The sequence below is a fragment of the Pocillopora damicornis genome, chromosome 5 (genome assembly GCF_964200805.1).
Source record: "Pocillopora damicornis chromosome 5, jaPocDami1.2, whole genome shotgun sequence".
NCBI classification, from domain to species: domain Eukaryota; kingdom Metazoa; phylum Cnidaria; class Anthozoa; order Scleractinia; family Pocilloporidae; genus Pocillopora; species Pocillopora damicornis.
This window is the reverse complement of record NC_142674.1, coordinates 15,794,906-15,805,618: the sequence shown is the minus strand read 5'-3', so window position 1 is coordinate 15,805,618 and position 10,713 is coordinate 15,794,906. Positions and strand designations below refer to the sequence as shown.

The window sequence follows — 10,713 nt, the reverse complement described above, 5'->3', positions numbered from 1 at the left end:
GGAAGTCCATAATTTTCAGCTCGATGTCTCACGAGTTCGCGCTAAGCTCGCTGCGCTCTCTCGTGAGACGTCGAGTTGAACAAGAGAAGAGAAATTCTGAATCTACAAGTGACTATAGGTCTTTACCGGCAAGTAAAGTCGACTTTATTAACGAACGAAAAACATAGGATCCACCATCCAAGAAAAAAGTCGTAAATTGCGTCGGCGATAAGGCTAAAGATGAGAAAAGCGTTGTAACATTACAAAAAAAACGTGAGCAATGGGCGAAGATTTCAATTCACATAAGTCTTTCTCTGGGAACCGTACCAAATGAGCTGTCATTCATCTAAATGATCCAAGACATATCTGATTGGTTCACTCATATCTTGTTTGTCTGAAATATATTGCAGTGCGTCGTCGAAGGGTAACAGGCTATATGGCATGTCTGGCATCTCTCTGAGAAAGAGTTTAAAGTAAACTGTGAATTCGAAAAAGTTCTATTTCTGTAATAAGCGGTCAATTCCGTGCGACACGACAAAAGCATGGAAAGGCGTTTTCCGAGAGGGAATTGAAAAACGAAATAAAATAATATAAAAAAGAATTAAGACCTATCAACTACATTTTTTTACTAAAGAATAATTATTTCAGTTTGAGTGAGGAATAGGCGAACTTTGGGGTCAGAATGTTAGTTTTCTGTTGCAATAATGAGCCTTTGCAAACGGAAAGTTACGAGCTCAATATTCACTGATTCGTGATTCGTAAAAAGTGTTCAAAATCTCTTTGAAACAGTATAAAGGAGTTAGATGGCTTTCCTTAGCAGCTACAGGAACTAGTTGCCCTGCACGACCTGTAAGGAAACAAAGGTCGTCTTCATATCTGAGAGGGGTATTTTAAAAAGACGTAGCTAACACTTACGAAAATGTACCGAAGGAGGGATGTAAGACCATGGGTAAACTTTGTTGCCTCAAGGGATACCAAAATAAAGTGTAGAGGTTACGTCAGTCTAGTCTCTTTCGCATTACTCTGTTGTCAAATCATTGTCGGAAATACCTTAATATTTCTCAATTATTTGGAACAGGAAAACACTTCTCGGATGGCTTCTTCACCGGAGTGTATAACCTGGATGGTTGTGGGCCTGACTGAATCTGTCACCATAATAGCTCTGAATTCTTTGACAGTGATTGCATTTTGTAAAGACCGTAATCTTCGTAAACGATCGACGTACTTGGTGATAAACTTGGCAGTTGCAGACATTTTATCCGGGGGAATTTCTCCAGTTAACCTCTTCTATGAGGTTGGGCGGATGTGCAACTTCTGGAGGTACAATTCAAAGCATTGGCATAAGATACTAGCGGTATTATTCTTCTGGTTTCTCGTTTTTTCTTTAACAAATATGACTGTTATTTCTCTAGAACGCTTGAATGCAACGTTTTGGCCCTTCAGACATCGTACGATCAAAAAGTCAGTCTACTGGGTTCTTATAATCGCCATCTGGTTGACAGCATTACTCTTTTCATGTGCGTTAGTAATGATGACTTACTACAGACGTGAATGGGACTATTATTTCTACACTTGGAGTTCATTCATGTCAATTTGTCTTTTAGTCATTTGTGTTTCTTACGTCTTTATTGTTGTCAAGTTTCGTTTTGGAAATCAGCCTCGACACCACGGCGCGGCAAATAGGGAAAGGAAACTAACCTTGACGGTGTTCACCGTGACATCTCTCTCTCTCCTATTTTGGCTGCCTTATATTATAACTTTTTTTCTTCCCACCAACATTATCAGTTCATTGTCTGAAATAGCGCTTTTCCGTTTGAACTGTGTTTCAATGTTCTTGCTTTACGCAAACTCTTTCTTAAATCCGATATTGTATACTATGAGAATGCCAGGTTTTAGGCGAGCTCTAAAGATGTTATGTCGCCAACGACCTCAGACACACAGACAGGTTCAGATCATTCCCCTCCCTGAGATTAGCTCACAAACTTGAATTTAACTAGTGTGGGAGAAATAAACTTTCACAAAGGTTCTGTAAAGGTAGTTTTTAATAGGAAGTTCTTTAAACTCTCCAACCCCTCAATCAAATAAAAAAAGGAAAGGAAATAAGGAAAAATTTTGAATTAATCAGATTACGTTAAAGATCAAGTATTATTAAACGTGGTTCTTTGTACGTTTCATGTGTAGGGTTTCATATTGCATTTTGTTAATTTGGGTTTGTTTGATTATCTCCATTACTTTAGATTTAGTTCTGCGTCAGTTTAGGTTTAGTTTGCGTTCGTTTAATTTGAGTTCACGCTTTTTTGTGCGTGATTATGTCAACGCCGTTCTTTACCACTTTGTTTCGCTTTGATCCTTTCTATCGCTTTGCCTTGACTCGCTTCAGGTTTTTTATAGGTTCCCTGGATTCCGTTTTTGTCAAAGAAGTAAATATAAACACGTTAGACATTGTGATTGCAATTTCAATCAGATTGTGCAATTCAACGTTACCATACTTTGAAAATACCATAAAGTTAACATGCATTTCCTCCATACTGTTCTCGATTCATTTCCAATGAGTTTGACAAGGAGAATTTGTTAAACAATCAAGGGTTCTTAAGTTGATGATCATTTCCTTTATTCTCGTGACCTTTTTTTTTTATTCAGGGGTGATACTGTAAGGAGAAATTAGATGTAAGTCAATCTTAGAGTCCAAAGGGTTAGCAGCTAAAGGATTTGTAGATGAGCCAGATGACCGCTCTTTATCAATTTGAATATACACAACATTAAAAAAAAAAGGATGTGATTAGCTAAGTTATTTACTTATTTATCTTAATTAGTAATGGTAATAGGACTAAGTGAAGTCCAATTCGGTCTGGATCCATACTTTGTTATCATGAGTATGATTACAGACCGAATTGGACTCCCCAAAGTCTTATTACCAATTAATCACAAAAATTACAATTTGCAAGGAAAGATGATTAACCAAGTTATGAAAAAAAGGGAAAATTTGCATCTATACTGAAAAGGTTGTTTGTGTCTCTATGGTGACTGAAACCGAGGATGTGATTGGTTGATTTAAACTACAACTTTAGATGTAATTGGCTTATTGAACTGTCCCATAACAAACTATCCGATAACAACTTGGCAAGTAAATTAATAGATAAAGTGAGTTTTTGAAAACAATCACAATCAAGGAATTTGTAGTTTTTATGATTAAGACTGATAAGACTTTTTTTATGATTAAGACTTTCAGCATAAATGCATAATTTAAAGATAATTAAAAAAATAGAAAATAGGTAGATTTGTTTTAGAAATAAATTGACATAAATAAAAGTCGATGAATAAATATGAAACAGCCTCCATTTTCTCGCGCGAAGGAATGCGATTGTCGAGCGTAGGAATGGGATAAACCAAGAAGAGTCCAGCAATGAAGTCCTACACCCACTAGAAGAGGGCAAAGTTTGCCTATCTGTTTGTCTCGCTTTATTTACGTCAACTAAGGGAACAGAGAGACAGGGAACGGGAAACAGGGAACAGGAAACAAAGAACAGGGAATAGGGAACATTGAACGAGGAACAAGGAATAGGAAATAAGGACCGAGGAACAGGAAACAGGCAAAAGAGAACAGGAGACAAGGAACAGGAAACAGTTTATAGGTGACGGGGAGTGGAGAACTAGGAAAGGAGAATACAGAGAGAAATCATGCCTATATCGATATTTTAGTTGATTTTTCGGTGAACGGTAACAAAATGATAGAAGCCAGCCAAGTTTGTATGGGATAAATTATGGCTGAGGTAAATAGTCGATTTGCTGTCTAAAGCTATGATTAATTACAACAAAGTTCGGATCTAGCGCACGCTGTCATCGGTTAAAAGAGCAGTCCTTATCAGAGAACAAAACACGAAGCTGAGCTCTCATGCCATCTGCCTAATTGTACTATGTCCGATCATTCCCAGAATTTTTTCATGTACATTATTATCAAGTAATAATATGATTCCACATGCCATTTGGTGTAATAAGCACTTGAATTTTTTTCAAAGACATTGAAATTGCACGAACTAAAACTTGCGGCAGATCACGCGAAACGTGATCACCGCGGTTGCCTTACATCCTGTGAAAGCGCTGCATTACGAAGTTTTCTTTTTAAAGTTTAAGCTGCATGCAGGTTTGTACAGTGAGAAATGCATTTAGGGTCATTGGTGAAAACCATAATATTTTGTCAAAGAAATCAACTAACCGTGGTAGTTTTGATTTGCTTTGAAGTTGTTTGGATGATTAACGAGGTTTTTTCTTTTATTTTTCATTTATTTATTTATTTTTTAATTCAAGCGCTAAGTAGCGATGAGTCTCTCAACTCCGCACTTCTCCCCGGCGCAAAAATATAATAATTTTTCCCTCTTTGCAGCGATTGTTGTGTTCCGCCACTTGCCACGTTTTGCTTCCCAGTTTGCAGACCGCTTTGCTAGTCGTGAGTCTTAGCTGCGTGTGGAATGTCACTGAAAGCATTATGGGGCGACAATGATAGGGAACGGTGGACAGGAAACGGTGGACAGGGAACGGGGAACGGAAAATAAAGAACGAGGAACGTAGAACGTGAAACGGAGAAAGGAGAGCCAGAGCCTGGCACCGAAAGTGCATTGCCAGAAATCGGGTCGTCGGAGAGGTGAGAGGCTCGGACACTTTAGTTAAGTAACGTGGTGTCCTCAGTCACCTCAAATCACTTTTTTTTGTTATTTCTGTTCTTATTTTGTGTTTCTTCTCAGTCTCTTTTTTCTCCCTTTTTCTTTATTTATTTAATATTTTTTGCAAAGTTTGTTATGTCTTCTAAAGTGCATTAGAGAAGTGGATCCCACAATTTACGTGTGCGGTCCAAGACATTTGGATGTTCTTGTTCATTATTGCAGAAAACGCCTGAAGTTACCGTGTCTTAAATTAAAACCACAAAAACTATTGACAAGACAACTTGTTTATGCTAAAAAATAAATTTCTAATTTTAACCTGCTTAACTTGCAAATTTTACCTGTAATGAAAACAGAAAAACTGAAATTAGATTAAATCCTAAAAGCAGTAGACGGAATCTTAAGAGCGTCTTTATTGCTCCTTTCTATGGAAAACTATAGGAAATCACCCCAGTGTAACATAACTTTCAACTGGTTGAATGAGTTAGACACATATTAAACCACGCTATTGCCCAACTGATCGGAGGGTATGTTAGAGACAGGAATTCTCCACACCATTCTGGTCCCTGACCGCAGGCGACTGTCAACCTTTAGTTTTCGCGTGACTCAGACTTATTGCCCCGGCTTTTCTTATCACATATCGTTTATTGAGAAACAAATAATAACAATGCTTCATATGAAAAGAGATTATTATTCAGCTCACGATCGACTTTTTCCCTTTTGAACAGCTGCGCACAACTCCTAAAATACCAATTGTGTCATGTAAACACCTTGTTCGATTCTAAATTTAACACCGGAAGATTATAAAAAAACCTGAGGACGCTTCTACTGGAGATAAGGTTATTTTCTTAATAAAAGTACAACGATAGAACATAAATTAAATAGAATAAGAAAGATGGTAGGTTTTGAGTCGGTAAAGAAATGGAGAAAGATGTTTTTCGTCTTGTCGCGAGCGTTGGACGTCCAAAAATTTGTCTGAGTCCCCATGAGGAATCGAACCTCAGACCTTTGGATTCCACGCTCCGATGCTCTACCACAGAGCCACAGAGACTCTATAGTGAGCGAGGCCCATTACGAAATTCGTGTATGACATCTTTCTCTATTTCTTTGCCGAGCCCAAGGCTTACCATCTTTCTTATTCTATTAACAAACATGACGCTATCGACATCGCTGATCCAAGCAGTATGAACGGACGTGTGTCATACATGACTCATGTCTTGTCACGTCACGCTCTTGACAAGACGAAAAGCATTTTTCTCTGAAATTAAACTGTTTCCTAAAGTCAGTTGACAGAATCATGAAAAATTCTCAAGAGTGTCTTTATTGCTCCTTTCTATGGAAAACTGCAGGAAATCACCATAGTGTACCCTAATTGAATGGGTTCGACAAATTTTAATTGCCTATTGCTATTGCCTAACCCATTGGAAGGTACGTAAGAGACAGGAAGTCTTGACTCTTAATCATTATTCAACTCGCGATCGACTATTTCCTTAGTAAACAGCTGCACACAGTCCATGCCAATTTTGCCATGCAAATACCTTGTGCGAGTCTAAGTTTCATCGGCGGAAGATTGTAAAGAACCTAAGGAGGCTTTCACGAAAGTTATTGGAAATAAGGTAGGTTTTGAAGATTATTTTCTTAACAAATTGCTCTTAAGAGAGAGTTTGTTAGTACTTTTCAAGAATCCAGCGACAGAAGCAAAAAGTCAACTTTTTATATTTTATTTGCTCCGATGTTATGGTCGTCTGAAACATGGCAAAATTCAGCGTACAAACGGAATAGTAACTACGGTGTACTTTACGCGGGTGGTCACAAACGAAAGAAAGTTCAGTTGGAGATGAAAGATAGTTGTAAAGCTACTCCAAGGGATGAAAAACAGCTCATGAAAAAATGAATTCAAGGTAATTTTTTTTTGTCTTGTACGAGCGTTGTGAAAATGCACTGAAAGCTTGATAGAAATTATGCAAATTAGGTACGTTTTGGCCGATTTCGAACTTTCGTATTTTTTGCCAAAATAAAAACTCGCTGGAACTTTTAAATATTATTTTTGAAAACAGCTCACCAAAAGGGTTGAATTTTTTCTTCTGTCGTCGTATTCTTGAAAATTACTGACAACCTCGCTTAACCATTTTCGATGTTCTAAAACGGAGTTCTCCCTATATTATAGTGAAAGCTGACGGTAAGGTGAGTTTATGGAAAGGAGGTTTGTCCCATACACTTAAATCGGGTCGATTTATCTGAGGCTGTGTGAATTGACTGTGTGAAAATAACTCGAAACTTCGTGTCACTCAGGTGACATGAGGTCAAGGAAACCCAACTTTCTTATATGCAGATCAACGTTTCCTGTGGCATGAATATACCAAAAATTTAAAAGGGAAAACTACTTGAAAAAGCAGACTGAATTGAAAGCTACAGCTGATATCTTTGGGCGATCTAAGTAAAATGTTTTTCAAAGAGAAAAAGGTTCAGATATTCGACATTGAGAAATGTCTAGAACTACTAAACAAGCGGGGTAAATTGAGGAGTGCAGCTGATAGCTTAGATGGAAAAGAGTTTCAGATATAGAGTATCGGTTTTTCAAACTCGCTTGACTTAAGGCGATAAATGATAATCGTTTTGTAAAAAACACGTTTTGTATGCTTTTCTTGTTATTAGCCTTTGAAAAAAAAATTAAGGAAAGATTTTTCTACGCCCACAATCACCTATGGAGATGTGCATCTGCTGGAAAGCAAGAATGTACAGCCTGTTTATTTCTTTCTGTTTTAGTTATTTCATTACCTTTCAATTGTTGAGAAAGAGAGGGGAAAATGAAAGAAGAGTACTTTAAATTCTTGCCAAAAAAAAAAACTTAGAAAGGAGAAAAAAACAAAAACAAAAAATTAAACGCAAAAGTAAGAGAAACGCGTCAGTACTGAGAATGTTCAAATATGAAGACGAAGACGACCAAGGCTTGGAGACTTGGAGGAAGCCCATAATATTCAGCTCAATGTCTGACGAGTTCGCACTGAGCTCGCTGCGCTTACTCGTGAGACGTCGAGTTGAACACGAGAAGAGAAATTCAGAATCTACAAGCGACCATGTATTATTTTGTTTATTATCTAAACCCAGTAGGTCTTTACCGGCAAGTAAAGTCGACTTTATTAACAAATGAAAAACAAAGGATGCACCATCCAAGAAAAAAGTCGTAAATTGCGTCGGCGATAAGGCTAAAGATGAAAAGCGTTGAAACATCTCAAAAACAAGCAATGGCCGTAAATTTCAGTTCACATAAGTCTCTCTCTGGGAATCTTTAAACCATACCAAACGAGCTGTCATTCATATAAATGATCTAAGACATATATTAAAGTTCACACGGCAACCAGGTGGACAATCAGACATAGTTTGATGCTACACTGGTTTGCAGATTTAATGAATGTAACCGAAGAAGTTACAATTCATAGACCCAACGTTTCGACACTCCTGTTACAAATAGACACACCAGTCACAAATAGTAACGCTCTTGATGAAGGGGAACCAGCGACTGGTTTTGCTGTTATTCCTTACATACAGGGTGTTACTGAACCCATCAAGAGAATTCTGAATAGCCACAACGTTAAAGTTGCTCAAAAACCTTTTCAGACTTTGGGGCATATTTTCGCCAAACCTAAGGATCCTGTCACGAAAGAACAACGAACCGACGCTATTTATTCTATTCCTTGCAATGACTGTGACAACGAATACATCGGACAGACCAAACTCCAGTTTGGTACACGGTTAAAAGAGCACCAAAAAGCGGTTTTTGTTTGCAAAAAGGAAAATTCAGCTTTATCGGAGCATACTTGCCTAACCAACCATACAATTGGGTGGGATAATTCTAAAATTATCACCACTTATCGGCGTTACCACCAGCGCCTTTGTTTGGAGGCTTAGCACATTAACTGCGCCCACGCTCCTTTAAATCGTGACGATGGCGGTCTGCTTCCTGACGCTTATTTACAACTCGTCAGAAAAAAGGCCGCTAATTAGTGATTATATAAAAAGACCTCTTGTTGCAGCGTTTAGATCACCCTTGATGAAGGCACTAGACAGGAGTGTCGAAACGTTGGGTCTATGAATTGTAACTTCTTCGGTTACATTCATTAAATCTGCAAACCAGTGTAGCATCAAACTATGTCTGATCTAAGACATATCTGATTGGTTCACGCATGTCTTGTTTGTAGGAAATATATTGCGACGCTACGTCGAAAGGTAAAAGGCTTTGTTGCATGTCTCGCCCAGAGAGTAGCCTGTGAATTCGAAAAAGTTTTATTTCTTTATTAAGCGGTCAATTCCATGCGACATGACAAAACGAACAAAAGCATTGAAAGGTGTTTTCCAGGCTGGAACTGAAAAATGGAACAAAATAAAAAAAAATCAAGTGCCGCTCTCGTTAAGAGCGGTCCTCTTGACTTCCCGTCGGAAAACATTTTTCTCTTATATTTTGCCCATGAAAAGGCTTCAGGACACATGTTTCAAAAATAGCTTAGTTGTTCTCCAATTCTCTTTTTTTGTGTCGCCACAAGCCAAAAATGGTTTTTGGCCAGACCACCCCTGTGAACAGCGATCGAAAATGTAAATTTCAAAGATTTTGTCCAGCGCGCAGCGACTACAACAATGTAGCTCACGGAATTATATCTTGCTACAATTTACAAGATGTATTCAGTTAGTTCGCAGACAAAATATGGAAACTTCCGCTGAAATATTTTTCATAGCAGCGTGATCAGAGGAGACCCTTCTATTCGACCTTAATTTGCATATCAAAAATTCATAACAGACATATCGCGTTGCTTAAAAGGACACAAAAACAAGTTAAAATAGGTTACAGTGTTTATATTTACAAAACAACACGCATACTGAAATAATTCTTGCAGTTTCTCTCAAGATTTAGTATACGGAACCCGATGAACTATACCCTCCTTTTTGCAAATTTGTTTCTGTAATTATTAATGATATTACGCTCTTATGGACCACAACGGTTTTGAGCGACAAACTCAACATTTCCATGCGACCATTAAAATCAACTGGACAAACCCAGCTCGATGTATTGCATGACGTGATTGTGCAAACGTTTCTCTTTGTCATGTGACCTGTTTCGCAGGTTCTACAAGTTGGAACCAAAATTAGTTCATGTAACGAATTAGAGTCGAAAGCTATTAAAATGGATTGAAGAATTTTACATTTTAATGAGAATTTTATCTTTTAAAATGTTTGCTTGATTCATGGAAAGCAAAGATTGGAGTGGCTTCGGGTATTTCAGTCCTCATTTGGAAAAAATAAAACAGTTAAAGGTATGTTCTAAACATCAGAACACCTAAGAAGACACTGGAAATGTAGTAAAAGTATTTTTTTAGCATCTAGAGCAAAAAGAAGAATGTGAGACAGTGAAAGGAGACTGAGTTTTCAACGCCATTTGTCGTAAAAGCTGCCACCAGCTTGTTACTGAACTCATTAAAATTTAGCTGGAAGGCATTAACTTCTTTCATGTTACCCGACTACAACTGTAATTCCGAAAACTTCGAAAACATCTCCGGTCAGTTTGGCTTTCTTTTACTGCCTCGCCGTTTCCCTTGTGCTGTGGCTGTTAACAAGTACCTCCACCGCATTTCCAGTATTTCTTGAAGTGTTCGGATGTTTAGATTATACCAATAACTGTTATATTTTTTTTCCATATCGCGGTCAAAATTACCTTGTAATCGAGGATTTCCAAGGATAGCTGGTAGTATTTCAAATGACTAGATACGTTGCCCTGGTGTCACAGCTGATTTGGACCCCCCGCGGATCTGGACCCCCTTCCAAATCTGCTAATGGATATGGAGCCCCCCTTCCAAACTTTCCTTTTAAGCATCCTTTGTATCATATTTGGTAACTAATTCTATTTGCAGGCTTTTTGTCGATGTTCTTTTCAATCACAACACAACACTCCTCAATAAAGGTAAAAAAAAACCCCAGCCATTTTGTTCCAATTCTACCGCATCTAGTATAGCAAGTCGTACACTATACGCAAGAATTAGATGTGAACAAACTACTGCATTCGAACTATTGAAATTGTTACAATAAATCT

At 37.9% G+C, this 10,713-nt stretch overlaps 1 protein-coding gene across 2 annotated transcripts in view; it reads left to right on the top strand.

Annotated features, from left to right (window-relative positions):
• Positions 1 to 2,035, top strand: part of LOC113672840 (histamine H2 receptor) — a 9,233-nt gene extending 7,198 nt beyond the window's left edge. For both annotated transcript variants that reach the window (XM_089207888.1, XM_089207887.1), the window contains one exon: positions 1,058 to 2,035. In XM_089207888.1, the coding sequence (XP_089064014.1) occupies positions 1,073 to 1,966 (894 nt within the window). In that variant the 5' untranslated portion in view covers positions 1,058 to 1,072 and the 3' untranslated portion in view covers positions 1,967 to 2,035. The remainder of the gene's footprint in view (positions 1 to 1,057) is intronic.
• The last annotated feature ends 8,678 nt before the right edge of the window (positions 2,036 to 10,713 follow it).